Raw genomic sequence first — 21,633 nt, forward strand, 5'->3', positions numbered from 1 at the left:
GGAGGCAGAGAGGCAGGCAGAGAGAGAGGAGGAAGCAGGCTCCCTGATGAGCAGAGAGCCCGATGCGGGGCTCGAACCACCAGCATTTTTAGAAACAGATTTTATTAAGCCAGGCTGTATCCTGGCTAGACCCCTGTTTCTCCTGACAAGACAATTCATGATGATTGCCCTGAGGAGATGGACACCTGGGGGCCCTGTCACTTCTCTAAGCCTTAGAGCTTCCTTGGTGACACAGGGACAAGGACATCTCCCACCTCCTAGGCTTGCTGTGAAGATCCAACAATCGCGCCTGTCCAAATGCCTAACCCAGGATTAATGTTCACCCAACAGAGCTATTATTTTGTTGTCATTGTTATTGTTGAACCCAGAGAAATGGAAAAACAAAACAAAACAGGAGCGGGCTGAGTGGGATGCTGTCTGTAAGGCACTGGTCACCTTGGTTCTCCCTCCCATGGGCACCCAGGGCGGCTAGGAGAGGCCCAGCACTTACCCAGGACACTAAGCTGGAAGTGTTTGGTCTTCTCCCCCACAGTGTTGGCCGCAATGCAAGAGTAGTGACCAGAACTAGACAGGTTGGCCTGGAGGACCTGTAGGAGGGCTCCATCTGGAGAAATGTGGTGGGCATCTCCACCAGCCAGGGGCCGGCCATCTTTGAACCACGTGACCTTGGGCTGTGGGTGGCCTGCAAGGAGGGAAGAGGCAGGGAAGCTTATTCAGCAGGTTCTGACTAGGTTGTTGGCCCAGAGGTCAGAGCTGGCTCCAGGATAGGGTAGAGGATATGGATTCTCCATCTCAGTCTAGAGGCCCATGCAGCAGGGCAAGACACAGAAGCAGCCATCAAGCCTGGTCTGGGTCCTTTCCTACGTGGTTGGCTGCCTTTTCCTTATGGAGGAGTGGGCTGAGATGGCTTGGTGGACATAGGCAGAACAGAAAGGCAGATAATTCCTTTGACCCATCCATCCATCCATCCATCCATCCTTCCTTCCACCCACCCAGGCAGCCACCCAGCCCAGTCCAAAAGCATTAATGGGAGCCTACTCTGCCAGACACTGGGAAAACCATGGTGACAAAGCAGTCCTTGGGTCCTCAAGGACCTCAGAACTCAACTGGGGTACACAGATGTCCCAAGGTTATTACAGTCCAGTGTGCTTAGTGCTGGGACAAGAAAGCCCTGGGGCCTGTGGGAGCACAGTGGAGATAACCCACGGGCCCAAGGGGTCAGCCAAGGACTCCCTGTGGAAACTTCTGGAACCAGAGTTCTATAGTCAGGTGAGGAGAGGGGAGTGTTTGGGGGCGGGGCTTAGCGGGCGCAAAGATGAGCAGAAATGTGGTGCCAAGTTCATGATACAGAGAGACCCACCACGAGGACCAGTGGGGCTGAGGGCAAGCAGGGACTCCCCCCAGCACCCCCTCTTCTCTGAAGCTGCCCTCTCGTGCTTCTCCTAGCCTACCGTGTGTGTGGCCCTTACCTGTGGCATTGCACATTAGATGAGCTGTCTGCCCCTCAGGGACCTTGACTGCCTCCTCCAGGTCCTCGTTCTCAATCCTGGGAGGCACTGCAAGAAGCAGGGAGACAGAAGGTTCCTGACCAGGGCTGGCTGAATGACTGTGAAGCAGGAAGACAAGAGGCCAGAACCAAGAGCCCAAGGCGACCGCCTTCAATTCCCTGCGCCTTGGTTTCCCGTCCCACGGTGCCTGCTTCCATGGGGCAGTGAGTTCAATAAACATCTGGTGTTGGCTGAGGGAAGTACCAATGCCTCTAGGGGAAGGTCCTGGTCAGAGGAAGGTGGTTGAGTGGTGTTGAGAATATTTGCCCCCTGCCGCTTGGGGTTAGTCTTTACTGTTTCTGGAAAGTTCCATGGCAGTCTCAGAGCAGAGGTTAATGATCAGGCACAGAAAACAAAGCTTCGCCTCTCCCTCCTTCCTGTGCTGAGCTCCCTGCTACAGCATGAGCCCTAAGACCTGGGCATGGGCCCTCCAGAAGCTCCAAGGTGGCAGAGGAGGAATTCATGGAGTCCACATGAGAATGGGGTTGTGACATACCCAGGACCTCGACGCTGAAGTTTCTCCGAACCTCCCCAGCCTCGTTGCTTGCCAGGCACGAGTAGAAACCTGTGTCTTGCTCCTGTGCCCGGGTCAGCCTGAGCATCCAGCCACCTGGGGGAGGAAGAGGAGTGGGCTCCAAGGACAGCTACAGCAACCTCTGTCCTAGCTGGAGCCCAGGCTGCCCACCAGGAACAGGAGGGCACCAGGTGTTGTCATTAGACGTGTATGTGTCTGCCTCCCGCAGTGCTCCTTTCCTCAGATGGGGAAACTGAGGCCCAGGAGGGTAAACGGATGGAGGGAGGCCCCTGGACACTAGACGGGCACATGGGTAAACTTGAGGACCCTGTTCTAGTAAGAAGGCTCTGTCCCCTGGCTACCCCTGGTTCTGGAGATTGATGGGCTAAAAGGACAGCAATAGGCTCTGCAGTCCTGGGCCAGGCCAGAGGCCCCCATTTTATTCTAGCAGACCTAGGAAAAAGCCTCCTTCTCCCAAAGACCTCTCAAAGGCAAGCCAGTTTCTCCCAGGGGATCCAATCAAGGATCATCTAAGAACATGTCATTATGGCTCTTCCTGTGCCCAGGCAGACATCACTAATGGATTGCCAAGCTCCATTTTGCCCAGATGCAGTCTCTGAATTTCTATCACAAGGCGTTTGGCAGCCCCTACCAAGTGCTCAGAAGTGGTGCACGGGGGAGAGTATATTTGCCATCCCAGCTTTGGCTGTGTGCGACAAGTGATGAGTCACTGGCGCTAAAGCTGAACTTGCCATTCCTGCAAGATTTGGACGGGACACTGCCTCTTGGTCCTCAGTTTCCCCATCTGTATACCAATAAGAACCATCACAAACCAGCTTTGTGGGCAGGACAAATATGTAGAGAAGGTGCTTGACTCAGCATTTCTAAATTATGTTACTGTTCAAGAAGATGTTACAGATGTGCCTGAGAATTTTTTTTTTTCCCCCGGCAGTACTTATCAGAACCTAAACTATGCAAAGAATCACTGTCAGTCTTCAGGAGGGGAACAGGGCCAGAAGTCTTTTCCAGACTTACTTAAATCTAATTGCTTCTCCTGGAGTACCTCACCTAGCGAGTGTTTTTGGTTGCATCCTTGGGGGACCAAGAGCTCAGTGGTTATCCCAACCAGGCCTGGCAGCAAAGGGTCAGAGGTCATGGACATGTGATAAACAGAGGCAGAGACAGAGGGCCAGACCTGATAACCAGACACTCCCCTGGCTGGCACCTTACCTGCCAAGAGGTAGGTGTCCTCCCCGGGGCTGATGGGCTCCTCTCCTCGGAACCAGCGAACCCCCGGGGGTGGGACACCTGTGGCTTCACAGAGCAGCGTCAAGGGGCTATGCAAGGTAGCAGAGATGTTGGTTAGTGGGTCCAAGTCTCCGATGAGCTGTGGGGGCACTAGACACAGAACAGAAACCGCATATGGGGGCTGTACGCTCCATCCCTGCCCCCTAACAGCTCTCCCGGGCAAGGACCCCCCACCCCCAGTCAGGGATGTCCCAGGAGCAGAAGTGACAAGACCAGATTGGCTCCCACTCAAGGGAGTGACTGGTGGCCACAGGCTGGGCTTTGGCTTCAGGCAAACACCTTGGACCTCAGTTTCCCCACCCCGTCCAAGGGATGCTAGGAGGATTCTACAAGCACTTAGCACAGTGTCTATGCTGAGCAACAAGACAGGAGTGAGAGCCAGGGGTCTGCAGACACACCCCTGAATCCACACAGCAGAGGCGAGGGACACTTCTACACTTTCTAAAGCATCCATTCCAAAAGGAAGCCACACTCTATCAGGCAGGGAGAAGTGGGCGAGGCCAGCGACCCCTGGGAGGTAGAGCGGGGAGGGAGCTGGCAGAAAGCATGATGATCCTTAAACCCAGCCTGAGCCACCTTATCTCTTAACACTTCTTGCCCGTACCCTGAAGCATACAGTTAGAGCTCAATCAAGGATTGGAATCAGGGGCGCCTGGGTGGCTCCGTGGGTTAAAGCCTCTGCCTTCGGGCTCGGGTCATGATCCCAGGGTCCTGGGATCGAGCCCCACATTGAGCTCTCTGCTCAGCGGGAAGCCTGCTTCCTCCTCTCTCTCTCTCTCTGCCTACCTCTCTGCCTACTTGTGATCTCTGTCTGTCAAAGGAATAAATAAAATCTTAAAAAAAAAAAAGATTGGACTCAGAAGGCTGCTGCAGCTACCCTGAAAGTACCCTATCACCTCTCCAGGCTTCTGCAGAGTCTGTTCCCTTGGCCCTGCACACTGTTCCCTTCACCAGGGCACCTACTCAGCTTTTACATTTCAGCTAAAAGGTCGCCTCACACAGGAGGCTGCCCTGACTTCCCATGCCAGTGTCGGGGCTCTTCCTTGTGCTTCATGGGCCCGGGATCCCCCCGCCCCCCATCACATGAGTCATGCAGAACAGAGACTGCTTATTTCTCCAGGGCCAGGAAGGGAGTAGGGAACAGCAAGCAAGGAAGAGAAGGAGGGAGGAAACGAAGGCTATTTGGAGCCAGTCCTGACCCTGAGAGCAGTATTCAAGGCCTCCCCCAACAGCGGCCCCCTCAGTGGCCTGACTCCTGGGAGAACAAGCGGCTGTGCCTGTAGGTCGGGCTGGCCTTGCCCTCTCCGGTCGGCCCCACTCCCCGTCCCCCTCCAGCTCGCAGCCGGTCCTCACCCAGCACGGAGAGCGTAAACCTCCTCTCGGCCCTTCCGGCCACGTTCTCGGCCACGCAGCTGTAGTGTCCGCTGTGGGCAGCCTGAGCCCCCTCCACGCGCAGCTTCTGACCGTGGTTCTGCAGCCGCAGGCCAGGCTCGGCCGTCAGCGGCCGGCCGTCCCGTTCCCATGTCACCTTGGGCGGGGGCTTCCCGGTGGCGTGGCACTGAAGGGTGGCCTCCCCATCCTGCACCACAGAGACCTGCGTGTGGGGCTCCCGGGGGCCAGCGATCTGAGGGGGAACTGAGGAGAAAGCCCGTGAGGGTGGGCCGCCGCGGCCTCTGGGCACCAAGCCCTCCCCAAGATCCAGGCCCGCCCCTACGCAGGCCTCTGCGCCACCGGCCACTTGCTGGCTGTGTGATCTTCAGGTGGCCTCACCGCTCAGGGCACCCATGTCCCATCTCTATAATGGGGTCACGGCAGTGCCCTTGACCCCTCCCCTGCACCCTGGGCATCAAGGGCCAGACGCTATTAGGACAGGGTCACACAGCGCAGCCTGACAAACGGTGAGGGCGCTCCCTCCTCAGAATCCAGGGCCTTCCTGGAGCCTAAACAGTCACTGGGACCATTTGGGGTGCAGCAGGATAGCACAGGCGGGAGGCTGAGCGGGGCCCTTTCCAGTTTTATTTTCTAGAACGATTTTTACAAGGCTGCGTACCTAATTTCATCCTTGCCGGACTAGAGAACGTAGGAGCTTCACATACATTTTACATCGCTTTGTTTCCAAGGGTTTCAAGATACATTTGGTTTCTCTGGGCCAAGGGGGGCTGCTTGGGATCCTGTCGCCCCTCTCTTGTGCCGCTCACGAGCGGTAGCAAGCTGACCGGGAGGGGCCAGCCGGCGCAGAGGGCACGGGACATTGTCTTCATTGCCACAGTTCCTGCCTTTGCTGGTTGCCCCCCTCGCCCCCCACCTTCTGGCCCCTTCCCCCCAGTTCAGGCTGTCCCTGCCCCGCTCACCATGAACCTCCAGCAGCTGGTCCTGGCTGCTATTTCCCGCCACGTTGCTGCACTCACAGGTGTACGTGCCGTCCTGGGCCTGCTGGGCCTGTCCCAGGTACAGGAGCCGCCCCACAGCCGACACCTGCTCGAGGCTGTTCCCCTCCCCTGGCAGGGGCCGCCCTGGATGCAGAGAGAAAGAAGCCTCTGGTCCTTCCACCCAAAAGCTCACCCTCCCCTCCCCAGTCCTGGCCAACTCTTGCTCAGGCCTTCAGGTGTTCGCTTCCACGTTCCCCTCGACCAGGAAGTCCTCCCGGAGTGACAGAGCTGTTCCGGCACACCCTCTGAGCTCCCACAACCCCCAGGCTTCTCCTCATTGCAGAGCTGCCTGCAGATCAGTGTCCCGTCTGAATTCCAGCCCAGCCTAGGCCTCCAGGGGGGCCGACCCTGCCTCACCCTCCCTGGAATCCTTAGGGGCTCCTTGGGGCCAGACACGTAGTCGGGCTCAATGAAGGCGACGGAAGGCTCCGTCCGTCCAGCTGCAGCGAGCTGGGGAGGGACAGCAAGCTGCTTCCCCTTAGCTTTTCCCTGTCCATGTTCTCTCCCCTGCTGGCTTGCCTTGCTGCGCCCAGGCGGATCCCTAGCCAGCTCTCTCCTCCAGCTCCAGACCCCTCCCCCTGACTGCCCACTTGACCTCTCACAGGGTGTCTAACAGAGGCTTCCAAATTAACAAGCCCCAAACTCCAGGTCTGCCCCCAGACCTGCCCCCCAGTCTCTCCCTCTCTGTGATAATGACACCCCTTCTCCTGACTCTCAGACCAAAACCTCTAGTTACCCTGACTTCTCCTTCTTACTTCCCATCCGACCCGGCAGGAAATCTGCCAGCACTGCCCTCAAAACGCAGCCAGACTCTGGAGCCCTCTCACCCTGCCACGGCCACTCGCCTGCTCTAGGCGGTCAGGATCTCCCACCTGGAACCCTGCACCAAGCCTCTCCTGGGCCATCCTTGCTCTATGGTGTGTTCTCAGCACAGCCGGCAGGGTAGATTTGCTAGAGTCTACACAGGATTGTGTCGCTTCTCCATCCAGAGCCTTCACAGCAGCCCCATCCCTCGCCAGGTAAAAGTCAAGATCGCTGCAGTGGCCTCCCGCGCAGCCCCCGTCACTCTGGTGACCATCTCTGGTTACCTGTTTCTTGCTGACTTGGCTCCAGCCCCTTCCCTCTTTGCCTGTTCTTCAAACTTGCTAGGCCTATTCCTGCCCCAGGACCTTTGTACCTGCTCATACCTCTGCCTAAAATGTTTTTCCTTATAATACTCTCATGCTCATCCCTCCCTAACCTTCTTCAGTTTTGCTTGGCGAAGCACCCCTGGCCACCCAGCCTGATACTGCAAACATCTTCTCCCTCTTCTGCTTTTATTTTCCTCCACAGATCACACTTTCTATCAAAGTTATGCACTAACTCTCTGTTTATTATCTGACTACCCCAATCCACCACCCTATCTCCAATGCTCAGAAGGGGCCCTGGCACAAAGAGACTCTCAGGAAATATCGGTTAAATGAATGAATCCCAAATATTTGTGGAGCTATTATCTTGTACCAGGTGCTGGCCTGGAATTCAGACAATGCCCCACGGGACTCAGACTCCTGGGACAGCAGACACTGAAGGACTGAGATGGCTACATGACAGGTTAACACAGAGGGGCCGTGTCCAGGAGGCCCTGCCCTGGCCTGGGGTGGGGGCCCGGGAGGGCTTTCTGGAATGACCAATCCAACTCCCCCTGGCTGGGAAGCAGCTGGGGCCCCTGGCAGACTCGGGGACTGAGCAGACAGGGGCTGAAGGCAGCGTCTCTTCCCTAACCAGCATCCTTACCCCCCAGTGCCATAAGCCCCCCATCTCCAGCTCAGTTAATCTGGGGGTTGGGGCACCAAGCGAGGGCAAAGGGACACTGAGGGCAGGGTCGGCCGAGGGAAGCAATGCTACCGTCCTTCCTCCAGGTGATCTTGGGGAAAGGGAAGCCCCGACATTCACAGGACAGCCTGGTGGGTTGCCCCTCGGTCACGGTCAGGGTGCGGGGCTCCCTTGAGGGGAATGCAGGAGGCACTGAGGAAGAACAGAACGGGGAGAGACGTGGGTGAGTAGTGGGCTGGAAAGGGAGACGGACGGACAATGGAGAAAGCCTGTGTCCTGGAACCACTGAGGCAGCATCCCCTCAGGGGCCCGGGGGAGGGAGCCCAGACCAGCCCCCGAGACCCTCACCCCAGACGTTCAGGTTGTAGTGCTTCTCCGAGCGGCCCGCCTGGTTCAGCGCCTCACAGGTGTAGCGGCCTGCGTCCCCCAACTCCGCTCGGCTCACCTGGCAAGAGCAAGAAGGACCCATCGGCGGGGGCAGCACAGAGATGGGGTTACCCCTAGACAGACTGTGTGACCTTGGGCAGGTCACTTTACCTGACTGCATTCACCCCTCCCCCCCTGGAACCCGGGGCGGTGACAGCACCTCTCCCCGCTACTGTACCGTGGCGTTTCCAGAAGCCACGGCTTGTGGTGGCCTGACGTGGGCCGGGCCCGTGGAATGGGTTCCCCAGCCCTGCCAGCCTCACCCCCATTTCATTTCCACGCCCGGCCCTGCTAAGGACACGCTGGGCCAGCCCCTCTCCTGTCTTTAACCAGCTCCCGGCCTCTTTGGAAAGTCCCACAGGAGAGAGCAGAAGGGGAGCTGGGGAATGAGGGGGGCAGGAGATCCTGACCTCAGAGGCCAGATCCTGACGGAGGGGGTGTGAGGAAGCTAGCCTGGGCGTTAGCAGGGGAGGGAGGGCACACGGTCCGGGCGGCGGAAACCAAATCGAGGTGCTCAGAGTTGGGACCGATCGCGTCTCACAAGGTGGAGGGGGTGATCACGTCCCCCCGCCCCAGCTGACATGGACCAGCTGTCCTAGGGGCCGGCTTTCATTTTAGAAGAATCCCAGACACCCCAGGAGAAAGGTGGCAAGGCGCGTACGGGTGACGGACCTGAGGCCCGTGTGGTCAGGACGTTGCCTAAGGTGGCACAGCCAGGAGGCAGTGGGGCTGAAATGCAACTCCAGGCTGACCCAGAGTCCCTGACTCTAACCCCCCCTTCCCTCGCTGGGCCAGGGGCCCGATGAAGGGCTCTAACGCCCAAAGGCCCGGAGGCCTCTGAACAAGGAACGAAAACAGGTGGCAAGAGAAAGGCTCAGCTTTGTGGGGACTGTGGGAGGCCCTGCAGCGGCTTCTGACCAGGTCTGGAGGGTGTACCCCGGGTCCTGGGTCATACAGAGCTGAACTGCCCTTGTCGGGGCCCCCGCAGGTCTGCCGGCATCCCAAGAGGCCACCCACCTCCAAGAGGGCCTTGTCTGCAGAGAGGTGGACGCCGGGCCGCGGCTCCAGGGGGCGGCCATCCTTCCTCCAGCTCAGCACGGGAGGGGGCACGGCTTGGCTCTGGCACTCCAGGGTCACGGACTCATTGGCCACGACGGACACGTTCAGCTCTTCCCCGAGGATGCTTGGGGGCGCTATGGCGGGGGCGGGAGAGAAGGCTCAGGGGGGTGGGTGGAACCGGGGTCAACACCAGCGGGTGGGGAGTCCACGTTAGGAGGGGGTCTCCGCCCTGAGCTGTTGGCCCCTTATCCTCCCCTCCAGGCCCTTCCCAGTCCTGCTCCAAGAGGAGGCCCCCAGATCTGAACAGTCTGGTGGGTCATAGCAAGGTCAATATCCCACGTGCGATTTTGTGCGTTAGCGACACGAGACGTCACCGCCGAGGGAAAGTAGGCAAAGAGGACCCAGGATCTCTCTGTATTAATTCTTACAGCTGCATGTGAATTCACCTGTGAACTTACAATTATCTCAACATCTCAACATTTTTTTTAAAGCTACAACATCTTTATTTATTTATTTAAGTTTTTTTTGAAAAGCAGATCCCCGAGGCACCTTTTCCCCCAGTGCAAAAATAATCAGAGTGGTGTGGCAGTTAGGAAGGCCGGGTCTGGGGTCAGAGCTCCTGGGCTGGAGTCCTGTGTCTACCACTCAGGCACTGGGTGAGGCCCTGTGTGAGGCCTCTCGGGGCCTCGATTCCCTCATCTGTAAGATGGGACTAAAGAAAGTACCCACCTCACGGGGGCTCTGTGAGATTAAACATAGTGAGAATTGGGCACCCAATCCCTGTTAGCTCTCACTCCAGCAAAGGGAAAGAGCTAGAGTGGACGGCTTCCTCATCCCCTCATCACCCAAGGCTCTATGTTTCCCAGAGTTCTCAAACACTCAACAAACTCTCTGCAAAATCCCATAAGAGGGATTGTTAAAACAGCAGTGACTGTAACTGTGTGGTTTGTGAGGGCAGCGAATCCCATGAGGCCCTCTAAAGCGGGTGCTATCTTCACGCCATTTCACAGATGAGGAAAGGGAGGCTCTGGGGCGCCTGGGCGGCTCACTCGGTTAGGCATCTGACTCTTGATTTCAGCTCAGGTCATGATCTCAGGGTTGTGGGACCGAGCCCTGCATCAGGCTCTGCACTCAACAGGGGGTCTGCTTGTCCCTCTCCTTCTGTTCCTCCCCCTGCTCGCTCTCTATCTCTCAAATAAATAAATAAATAAAATCTTAAAATAAAAAAAGAAAGAAAGAAAGGGAGGCTCAGAGAAGCAGAGTGAGTAGCCCACGCTCACAGAGCTAGGAAGCGACAGAGGCAGGATTTGAACCCCACGTCCAAGACCCTCATGAGCTCCAAACACGCACCCGACTGCCTTTCCAGAATGGAATTACCCCCTTTGACCTAGGACAGTGAGGACATCTGATTCCTGATGAGGCTCAGTGCTCTTCGTGCCACGTCTCCCTCTGCCTGCTCCCTGAACACGGACGGAGCTCCTGGCTGTGTGGCCGCCTGCCCGCCCGCCCACGATGGGGGAGCTCCCCTCCACCTGACCCCCAGTGAGGGCAGCCACAACCTCAGGCTGGTGCCTCCTACATCCAACAGCCCCTCGCTTTCCGGATGAGGTGGGGGTGCCCCCAGCCCCAGCTTCTTGAGCCACTGGCCTGGACCAGACAGCACCCGAGCCTGAGACTTACTGTGGACAAAGAGCACGATGTCCCTGCGGTCCTCGCCCACCGCACTCACGGCCACGCAGGAGTAGCTGCCAGAGTCCGAGGCCCGGGCACTGGCCAGGGTGAGGACCCGGCCCCCGGGGAAGACCTGCGGCCCCAGAAGGAAGCCAACGTGAGCTTGGGAACCTCTGGGAGCAGCACCCACACCAGCCCCAGTGGGGTCCAGACCCCAGAGCTGCCCCAGGTGCCGGGGAACCTGGAACTGTGCCCAGACCTTGAGTTCGCTGCTGGCCGGTAGGCAAATGACATCAGTGCCCCAGAAGAGTCCTCTAGCACAGTGCTACAGCTAGTGAGCCCCTGAAACGGGGCTGAACCCCAAGGATAAAATATACACACAATAGACTTCAAGAGCCAGGACACAAAGAAAGATGTAAAATATCTTGGTAATTTCTATATTCGTCATATGATGAAGAGATTTCTGGATAGTTTGGGTTAACTAAAATATGTCATTGAAGTTGGTTTCATTTATTTTTACTTATTTGAATGTGGCTACTGCAAAATATAAAATTACATATATGGACGGCTCGGGGCGCCTGGGTAGCTCAGTGGTTCCGGCTCTTGGTTCTCTTGGTTCCGGCTCAGGTCATGATCTTGGGGTCATGGGATCGAGCCCCGCATCGGGCTCCGTGCTCAGCCAGGAGTCTGCTTGAGACTTTCTCTCCCTCTGCCCCTCCTCCCCATGCATGCTGTCTCTCAAATAAACAAATCAATCTTTTTACAAGTTACATATAGAGCTCGCGTTGGGGGCGTGCGTTGTTTCTGAAGACCACGAGGCTCTCGGCGCGCCTCCCTTCGGCAGCTCTGCTTCCTCCCTCGGGGGAACCATCCTTGGCGGCCCCTGCTTCTCCCTCACCTTGGAGCTCCCCAGGCCCGACTCTGCTCCTAGCGACCCAGTGAGGCACCAGGTAGGAGAGCGAGGGCTGCCCAGCCTGCTGACCTGGAGGCCTGAGGCCCCTGCAGTGGACACGGGGTTTCCATCCTTCAGCCACATCAGCATGGGCCTGGGGGTTCCGGTGGCATCACAGGTCAGCCGGACCGGGGCATTGAGCAGGACGGGGCCCGGCAGGCTGGGCGGCAACGTGATCCGTGGAGGCACTACGGGGTGGGGGTGACACAAGGCACAGGGTGAGCCCCTGGCTGGGCACCCCACGGGACACACAGCCACAAAGAACAGTGCAGGGACTGCCACTCCCAACATGGGTACATCACTCCATAGCTCTCAGGGTGCTCATCTCTTCCCTATAATACCACCATGAGGCTTCTACAGATGGGAAACGACCTTCTGCCCAAGGCTGACCAGCTAGAAAGGGACAGAAGTAGCACTTGAACTTGGGTCTTCTGGTCAGCACGAGGTGGTTATTACGGGGATGGCATGGGATAACCGGGCTGAGGATCCCTGGGCAGAACTGATGGAAGGATGATTAATGGGTGGATAGAGAGACAAGGGATAAATGGATGGAAGGAAGGACGGACAGATGATGGGTGGATGGATGGATGGAAGGAAGGACGGACAGATGATGGGTGGATGGATGGATGGAAGGAAGGACGGACAGATGATGGGTGGATGGATGGATGGAAGGAAGGACGGACAGATGATGGGTGGATGGATGGATGGAAGGAAGGACGGACAGATGATGGGTGGATGGATGGATGGAAGGAAGGACGGACAGATGATGGGTGGATGGATGGATGGAAGGAAGGACGGACAGATGATGGGTGGATGGATGGATGGATGGAAGGAAGGTTGAATGGATGGACGAACAGACTGACAGACAAATGGACGGAAGGACAGCTTTCAGGACAAGGACCCCTGCAGTCCCAGGGCAGCTCACCGTTGACCCGTAGCCCATACTGCAGCTCTGTGCTTCCTGCCACGTTGGTTGCCACACAGCGGTAGCTCCCAGCATCAGAAACTCGTGCCCGCTCAATGTGGAGAGCTCTGCCATCCGCCGACACCGTCACTCCCTTCCGGGCAGAGACGGGCTGGCGGCCCTTGAACCAGGAGGTATCTGGGGGAGAGAAGAGAGACACAAGCTCTGCGACCAGCCCTTTAGACTGTGCCCGGATAACGAGCACCCACAGAAGGCTGCGGGGCGGGCCACACCGCGTGCTTTTATTTCAGGCACCGGGGCAAGCCGGAGTTCTCCAGGGAGGAGGGCAGTGCTGTCTGGGACAGGACACGGGCAAGGGGGAAGTTCCATGGGATGGAGCCTGGGGCAGCCAGGAGCCAGGAGAGTCATAAGCCAACCCGATGCCCTCACTCCTCTCCCTGCCAGGAAACCACAAGGGAGACCTTGAGAGGGAAACATGGTACACCCCAAATCAGCGCCCTTGTAGGCCTGGGCCGATGGAGCCGCAGCTTCCTTACGTCCTGCCGGCGCCCACCCTGTCTCACACCCAGCCCCGAGCTCCTGGTCTTTCCCCAGCTGCCGTTCTAGAGAAGAGCCCCAGACAGACAACAGCTCAGACAGCTGGCCCAGGGCAGTCCTGTGCAGTTGCAAACTCTGAACAGAAGCCCCCGCACATTTGCTTCAGACACCAGTGCACGTGCTCTGGGCCCTGGCGGTGACTGGCATATATATCGACATGGAATAGAGAAAAATTGGGGAAATAGGGGAAAAGCCTCCCGAGTGCTTGAGGTTCTGTCCACAGCCCAAGCGGAGCCTGGGGCACCAGCCAGCCTCATTGGATGGGGAGCTGGGCCCAGCTTGGGGATGGCTTTCAGCCCAGAGGAGGGGTCTTACCAGGAGGGGGCACGCCCGAAGCCAGACACTCCAAGGTTACTGAGGCATTTTCCAGCACTGCCTTGTTCAGCGGGCCCGGCTCAATGTTGGGGGGCACTAGGGGAGACAAGGAGAGCCCCATCTTTGGTGGATGTGGCCTCCGGGGAACTCCTCCCAGCCACCCCGGGTGTCCCTCCGTGGCCTTCCCAAAGGGTCTGGGCAATAAAAGCCCCAGATGGCTCATGTCCCCTGAGGGAGGAACCCTGCTCCTAAACCCGCACAAGAACAAAGACACTGGGCTACAATCTTTATGGCAGGGACCCAGTGGGGACAGCCCCAGCGCCCAGCGCCATGGGGACCGCCAACAGCCGGCTTGATGGAAATGGACGCTTCCAGGGATTTGCCCACGCAGGAGGACATCAACGAACCCAAGAATGAGTAACACAAGCAAAGGTTAAGTCTGAAGGCAGACAAGGACATGCTGTTTTTTTAAATCCCTTTCCCCACCCCCGACCCCCCAGGGCAGCCCCAGGGGCCCTCGCAGGATCACCCACCACCCAGCACCCTTGTCCTCACCCAACACCTTGAGAGCCACGTCCCTTTTGCTCTCGCCGGCCAGGCTAGTGGCGGCACAAGTGTAGAAGCCTTCATCATTCAGGTCCGCCTTCTCGATCTGCCGGCGGGGGAGGGATGAGAGAGTGTGGCGTGGGGACACGGAGCCCCACACTGGACGGTGGTCAGAGGGATGCCGGGACGTGGGGCGCAGCCGGGTGGCAGGAGTCGTGGGGACAGTTCGGCTCTGGGGGTGGAGTTCTAGACGCTGCATTCAGATTCCGGGGCTGCTTCCCGTCTCCCCCAGATCCCTCGGGCACTGAAGCCATCTAGGACCCCCTCCCCTCCTCAGGCCCACCACCCAGCGCTCATCCTGCCCCCAGGCTACCAGGGCCCCCATCAGGGTCACCAGGACCTCTAAAAAGTGACCCCTCCGCCTGTGTTCTTGCCCCACCAGCCCTGGGGTCCTTGAACGTACCTGCAGTTTCCCCCCCGAGGCTGCCAGGGCCACCCCATCCTTCCACCAGCGGAGACTTGGGGTGGGCACCCCAGTCCCCACACACTGGAGGGTCACAGGCTGCAGGAAAGGGACTGTGATATTGTCGCCCCCAACGATGGTTGCCAGTGGGAGCTCTGGGCAGGGGGAGAGGCAGGGAGAGCCCAGGTCAGGGTCAGGACGGGTGCAGTGAGCACCCAGACTTCCCCTCACTGCCCGGGGGTAGCAAACATCCTCACAGGGCCAGCCTCTGGCCTCTGTCCACTCAATTCAACAGACGCCTGGCTTGGGGGAGAGCACCAGACCAGGAGTCAGCAGAGCGGGTCTTCCCCTTTAAAATTCTCCTGCCCATCCACCCACCCATCCATGTGTGCCTCGAGCCTCTATTCTGCACCAGGGACTACAGTGCCGCCTTCCCAGAGCTCCCAGAGCTGGGCAGGGGACATGGACAACACAACAGGCCATTTTATAACACAGCAGGTGGCACGTTAGGCAGGGCAGATCAGAAGCACACTGGGATCCGGGAGAGCTTCCTGGAGGAAGGGGTGTTTGAAGATAGACCTAAAAGAGAGCGGAAGAGCTAGGCCAGCAAAGAGGAAGAAGGAGACTACTCCAGGCGGAGGACAGACTTACCTGCAGGCTTGGAGGTGAGAAAGCTGATGTATTTAAAGAACTGACTGAAGTTCAACGGGGTCAGCGGGAAGAGAGCGAGCGGAGAGGGCGGGCTGGGGAGGGGAGTGAGGGCCTGTGGACAGGACACGTGACACACAGGGAAGCGGCCGAGGCCCACCTCTTACACCTGTGTCTCTTTGGGGAGCCGGAAAGCCATGTCTAGAGACGCCGTCTAGAGAAGCCAAGCCCGGGCCCCTCCCTCACCCGCCAGGCCGCCAAGGGCACGGATGTTTGCGGCCGTCCGGCCCTGCCCGCCCCCAGCCTCTCAGGCGGCCCCCGCCCCCTCACCGTGCACCGACAGCTCCACTTCAGCCCCAGCGGTGCCCGCCTCGTTGGTGGCCTGGCAGGCGAAGAGGCCGGCGTGGCCCAGTTCCACGTGGCTGATGCGCAGCGTGGCCCCCCGTGAGGTCACCCGCACCCCAGGCAGCTCCTCAGCTGGGCGGCCATTCTGCAGCCACCTGAGGGGGGTGGGGAGGGGAACGTGTCGCTCGGCCTGGGGCCAGGGAGGGCAGGGTGGGCAGGATCTCCCCGGCTCTGTGGCCTCCCTCATACCCCCTGGCAGGGGGTGCCTCCCATCCCCACCGACCCCGCAGCGTGCGGCCTCTGCCTGCCCGCACCCCAGCCCTGGCCTCCACCGCCCCATACGCACTGCAGAGTAGGCACGGGGGAGCCTGAGGCCTGGCAGAACAGTTCCAGGGGCTGTCCCACGAGGGCGGTCACCTGACCCGAGCCGTCAGCCACCAGGAGCTGTGGGGGCACTGGAGGGCAGGGCCCAGCATTGAGAGTTTGGGGCTGGGCAAACCCAGGTCCCCAGCACCTTCCAAGCAAGACCCAGACCTCATCCTTCAAGGCCCCCAGGAGGCCTTCTGGGACCACGGGGTGAGTGGCCCTTCTGGTCTCCCCACAGGCTTAGCCTGCTCATTGAATGTCTGTCTCGCCACCAGACCGAGGCCTCAGGAGTCTCGTCTGCCTTGTTCTCTGCTTTGTCTCCAATACCACGTGGGCCTGGCCCAGAGGCAATGCCTGAGAGACGTCGGTTAAATGGAAGCAAACAGGCAAAGGCCCATCTCACCCGGGAACCAGAGCCCACACAGCCCAGTTCTGGGCCTCAGGGAGTCCAAAGTCTGGCCCGTTGACCACGAGCATCTGGGAGCAGAGTGGGGTCCCATCCAAAGCAACCTTGCTCGGGATCCCTGAGCAGGAAGTATGATCCTGGGGCTCCACCCCGCCCCCTCGGAGCTCTGTGGGACCTCCAGCCCAGGTCTGTGTGTTTGTCTGTCCCTAGCAATACGGGGATGCTGGGCCTTCACCACCCCGCATCCCCCAGGGGCGGCAGGCCCCCCCACAGTGGGTATAGAAGAGCGATCTGCAGCCCGGGTGACTCGGGGGGGACAGTCCCCAGCGCACCTTGTACTTCCACGGAATACTGCAGCACGGCCTCCCCGGCGGGGCTGCTGGCCACGCAGCTGTAGGGGCCTCCGGACGCCTCTCCCAGGCGCTCCAGGCTCAGCACGCTGCCTCCCGCCTCCAGCCATGTCTCGTTGCTCTCTGCCACCGGCAGCCCCTCGCGGTGCCAGGAGAGGGTGGGGGGTGGGTGGCCTCTGGCCACACACTCCAGCGCCAAGGGCCTCCCAGCCACGGCCTTCACCACACGAGGCTCCCCTCCAGCACCCTCGATGGTGGGTGGGACTAGGGAAGAAGCAGGGGGCTGCTCAGGGACCAGAGGGGGACACCTGTCTGCTCTCCGCCCAGCAGGCCAGCGTAAGCCCCTTGCTGACTGACCTCCCATGGACCACCTGCTCCCCGGCCCTGGCTGGAAGCATTCTCTCCCTCTGCCCCGGGCCACATCCCTCCCCCAACACGGCTTGCCTCTTCTCTCCAACCCTGCCACCCCTGCGAGCTCCCCGAGAGCAGAACAAGAGCACGTCTGTGCACGCCTCCGTGGCTGCACACAGTAGGTCTCTATTTCTGTGGAACTCAAAACAATGGGCACGCCAGGGCCTGGGACTAGCACCGCTGCTCCTTCAGGCCCCTTCCCTGGTCTGAGGAAGTGGATGCCGGGGGGCAGGCCAAGTCCAGAGGGTCTTTTGGGGCTCAGCCCTCAATGGCCATGGGTGCAGCCGGAGGGGGACTTCTATCTTCCCCCTGGAGGGGTTGCAGAGACCACAGAGCCCTCACCAGGGGCCATGGGGACACGACTGCCTGGAATGAGACTCTACGTCTTGTTACAAGCCCCTTCGAAAATTGTAGGAAAATGCATTTCCAGGAGGTCCTCCGATCCCCAAGTGACAGTCCCTGAGACGGCAGCTGGGCGGGTCCTCAGCAGCTGCTGGTGAACCCCGCGCAGCCCAACTTCCCTTCGGGGTCCCCGTGGCCCGGCCCCCAAGCCCTCCACACCTTCAGGGGCCAGAGCTCCGGAGCTGGGTCCTCTCCAGGGGCCGGGATGATCGCATCAGCCTGCATTCTGGGTCTCAGACCCCATGCCTGCCCACTTACACTCAGTTCCCCTCACCCCCGCTCAGAGCCCAGCCCTCCCCAGGTGGGTCTACACCCAGGTCAACAGCACAAGATACACAGTCAGACCCCCTGTCCGCACACCGTGAACAGGTCGCATCACCTCCTAGCAAGTGACCCTCGGCCAGCCTCTCCTCCCCGCTACCCCCGGAACCCCCTGCGCTCCTGGGTAAGTAAGTGTGAGACAGGGAGACAAGAGCCCAGCGCCCTGAACCCTGATGAAATGAGCTGATGCTGTGAAAAGCCCCAGGGGCCCCAGCTCACAGTAAGTGATTAACGAAGAGTGGTTAATTATTCATTGAAGAGCAGTGAAAATCTGTACCCCCAGAGGGAAACATGAATTCTCCGCTTGGCTCTGCCTGGGCCCCCCAGACAGGCCTTCCCTACTCTGGCCTCAGCATCCTGCCCATCTGGGTGAGGGAAGCTGGATAAGCCCAGATTCTCCCTGGTAACTCCTTAGTCTCAGTAACCTGGGCCTCTGGCCACACCCCCTCGGCAACTGTTGAAGACAGGCCCACCATAACCTAGAGTGCCCCACCCCCACCCCAGCTGACTGCTCCCTTCTGCAGCCCCTGCCACTCACCGTAAACCTCCAGCCTGGAGCTCTTCTCTGTGACCCCCACAGGGTTGCTGGCCTGGCAGGTGTACGTGCCAGCATCTACACCCCGGGCCCTCCCCAGCTGCAGCTGCCGGCCGCCCCTGGTGTAGACAGCCTCGGCGCTGAGCGGGAGGGAGGCCCCATCCTTGAACCAGCTGATGTTGGGAGCAGGCACCCCTCGGGCCTCACACAAGAACCGTACTGGGTGGCCCTCCATGACGACCACCTCGCTTGTCTCGTTGGAGCCCCAGATGGTGGGAGGTGCTGAGAATGACATAGAGGGGTGCTGGTCACAGAGAGCCTCCCCAAGGCGGCTGGAGTCCCAGCCCCAGAGTGGTGATCTCATGCCCGTGGACCACAAACCCTACACATGTCACCAGCTCCTACCACAGGGTGTGGAATGCTTGGGGCACGGGGACAGTAGAGTGTCTGGGGACAGATGGGAACAGACCTCTTGGGACATGCTGATGTGGGACCCAGTCATCACAAGAGGTGTGGAGATGTTGGAGGAGCCCCGGGTCTGGCCTCTAGACCCACTCTGCTTCTAACTCACTGCGTGACCAGGCACAGGTCACTTCCCCTCTCTGCGTGTACTCGGTCTCCCCATCCATAAAATGACCGAAATCAGGGGTTCACCACAGGTGACACCCTCAGTGATGGAGGGGACATGCGGGCACGGCACAAACTAGCACTGGATCTCAGGAAGGAACAGCTCTGCCCTTCCCAAACTCCTTCCATCCTGATTACAACAAAGGGAAAGGCGAGGTTGGTAGAGGTGTGCATAATCTTCTAGTACTTTCTAGAGCAGTGCTCTCTTGCTGCATTTGTTTTCAAGCCTCGGGCCCTCCCCTTTCCCAGGATCCAGGCAGGTGATTCCGGCCTCTACTCCTGCCCGGCAGAGAACCAGGCTAGGACTGCCCAGAGGCCCTGGCTTCCCACTTGGAGTGGAGACATCAAATATCCTTTGAAATAAGTGTGTTTCCATGTAAGACAAGGGACTCGATTTAAAGAAATGATCATCCCAAGCAGGGTCGGGAATAGGAAAGCTGCAAAGCTGCGGATGGGGACAGTGGGATTCAGGAGCCTGGGGCCAGATTCCCTGTCCCTCCCCACAGCCGTATTGGACTGGGGAGCTCCTCCTCCTGGGCCCCCGTCTCTGCCCCGTCCTGCCACCGTGCAGCGGGCAGCCGTGACGGGGGTGTCGGGCTCACCCTGCATTCTGAGCCGGAAGTCCTTGGCCTGCTGGCCGGCAGGGCTGAAGGCCACACACTGGTACAGTCCCTCGTCCCCCAGGTGACTGCTGGGGATTCTGAGAACCTGGCCATCCTCCTGGAGCTGGACGTGAGGGTCTCCTAGAAAAACAGGCCTGGAAGGGCGGGCATGAGAAGGCCACCGGTTAGGGCGAGGCTGCACAGAGGGGAGCCTGCCTCTGGTGAAAAACGAGTCTGAAAGGTTCCCAGTTGCTGGAAAGAGTGCCCGTCCACCGAGGAGTGCCTACAGTGGAATGTTATTCAGCCAGTGTAGGCCCAGGACGACTGGCTGAGAGCTCAGAGGATGGTTGGCATTGTTTAGCAATCTGCTATTTTTTGTTTTACCATTTTTTTGTGGTTTTTGTTTTCTTAAGATTTTATTTATTTATTCGACCAAGAGAGAGCACAAGCAGGCGGGGTGGCAGGCAGAGGCAGAGGGAGAAGCAGGCTTCCCCACTGAGCAGCGAGCCCAAAGAAGGGCTCGATCCCAGGACCCCGGCCGGGATCATGACCTGAGCTGAAGGCAGACACTTAACCCACTGAGCCACCCAGGCGCCCCAAACAGGTACATTGTTTTTTAGACATGATACTGTTGCACGTTCGGCAGACTGTTGCAGAATGTCACGTGACTTTCACGCACACTAGGAAATGAAAAAATTCATTCGATTTGCTCTATCGCAGGATCTGCTCTCTTGCAGAGTCCTGGAGCTGAGGCCGCGGCATCTTCGAGATGTGCCTGTACCGCTCCCTGCTCTGGCACAGATGAACCCTGAGAACTGCGTGCTAAGTTAGGGACGCTGGGCCCAGAAGGACATGTACTCCATGACTGCAGGGAATTAATCTGAAATACAGGCACATCTACGGAGATAGTGAGACGACTAGTGATTGCCGGGGCTGATGGGTATGGAGTCCCCTTTTCGGGTGACAAAACGTTCTGGTACTAGAGAAAGGGGACCGATGGTGTGCCCGCGGTGCATGCCCTAAATACTACGGAAGTGTGCGCTTTAGAATGGTTGATTTTATATTTTGCAAATTTTACCTTAAAAAAAAGGTTAAAAACAAAAAGCAACACTGGCTAAGTAATGAGAAAATCCTGCGGGGGCGGGGGGGAAGGAGGAGTGTCCCTGGGTAATGGCAGGCGGGGGCGGGAGGTGTCCCATGCTGCCCTCTGTTGCCTGGGTCCTGGGTGGCACGTGTGATGCCCGTCAGTCTTCCTCACTCGAGTTTGCCCTCCCCAAGGCCCCCCTCCACCCAGCCCCGGCCTGGGCACCACCCCCATACCATGCACCAGGAAGACCACTCACTGCCCGTCCTTGGTCCATTCCACCTGGGGTGCGGGGACCCCCGAGGTGCGGCACTCCAGCTCCACCTCTGCACCGGCCAGGCCCAGCACCTCCTGGGCAGCCCCGGCTCCAAGCACGGAAGGAGGAACTGGGTGTCAAGGGGTAGAGGGGAGAAAACTCCTCAAATCCTGCATAGGCAAAGGCCCTGTGGTAGGCCTTCGTCTGTGTGGATCCCCAGCTCGGTGCACCCTTCCCTCCCCATCCGTCCCTCACTCAAAGCTCCCTGGCTGGATCGGGACCCTGCTCTGTACTTTCTCAGCAGCCTGTATGGTTTTTGTGTAGCACGTAACACAACACTAATTACAGGGTTAAACATGTGACTGTCTAGTGTCTGTACTGAGAGCTCTATGAGGACAGGGACAGGATCTGTCGTGGGCCCCTCTGTGTCCCTGACACTCAGCAGGCAAAGCCCCCCTCCTCCCCAGCCTCCATAAAAGGGTAGGGGCTCAGTCACTCACTGAGCACGAGGAGATCGAAGTCCCTCTGGGCGGTTCCTGCCTGGTTCTCCGCCCGACAGGAGTAGAGGCCGGAATCACCCTCCTGAATCCTGGGAAAGTGGAGGGCCCGGGACTTGTCCAGGAGATGGTGACTGCCTGTCTTGGGGATCTGGGCAGGAGAGGCCAGAGGGAGCTGGTGAGAAGGGTCTGGCCACTCCCTGACATCAGCAGTGAGAA

General features: G+C 59.0%; 1 protein-coding gene across 2 annotated transcripts in view; it reads right to left on the minus strand.

Moving 5' to 3' along the window:
• The window catches only part of HMCN2 (hemicentin 2), a 144,508-nt gene that overhangs the window by 49,999 nt on the left and 72,876 nt on the right, over positions 1-21,633 (minus strand). For both annotated transcript variants that reach the window (XM_032308268.1, XM_032308266.1), the window contains exons 28-49: positions 21,418-21,565; positions 20,921-21,047; positions 19,578-19,732; positions 18,352-18,630; positions 16,662-16,943; positions 15,904-16,012; positions 15,543-15,712; positions 14,565-14,719; positions 14,111-14,207; positions 13,556-13,651; positions 12,644-12,820; positions 11,749-11,906; positions 10,776-10,899; positions 9,054-9,229; positions 7,959-8,055; positions 7,683-7,802; positions 5,721-5,882; positions 4,723-5,004; positions 3,292-3,459; positions 2,044-2,157; positions 1,470-1,556; positions 491-682 (exon numbers count right to left, since the gene is read on the minus strand). In XM_032308268.1, the coding sequence (XP_032164159.1) occupies positions 491-682; positions 1,470-1,556; positions 2,044-2,157; positions 3,292-3,459; positions 4,723-5,004; positions 5,721-5,882; positions 7,683-7,802; positions 7,959-8,055; positions 9,054-9,229; positions 10,776-10,899; positions 11,749-11,906; positions 12,644-12,820; positions 13,556-13,651; positions 14,111-14,207; positions 14,565-14,719; positions 15,543-15,712; positions 15,904-16,012; positions 16,662-16,943; positions 18,352-18,630; positions 19,578-19,732; positions 20,921-21,047; positions 21,418-21,565 (3,475 nt within the window). The remainder of the gene's footprint in view (positions 1-490; positions 683-1,469; positions 1,557-2,043; positions 2,158-3,291; positions 3,460-4,722; positions 5,005-5,720; positions 5,883-7,682; positions 7,803-7,958; positions 8,056-9,053; positions 9,230-10,775; positions 10,900-11,748; positions 11,907-12,643; positions 12,821-13,555; positions 13,652-14,110; positions 14,208-14,564; positions 14,720-15,542; positions 15,713-15,903; positions 16,013-16,661; positions 16,944-18,351; positions 18,631-19,577; positions 19,733-20,920; positions 21,048-21,417; positions 21,566-21,633) is intronic.

Source organism: Mustela erminea, chromosome 12 (genome assembly GCF_009829155.1).
Source record: "Mustela erminea isolate mMusErm1 chromosome 12, mMusErm1.Pri, whole genome shotgun sequence".
Classification (NCBI taxonomy): Eukaryota; Metazoa; Chordata; class Mammalia; order Carnivora; family Mustelidae; genus Mustela; species Mustela erminea.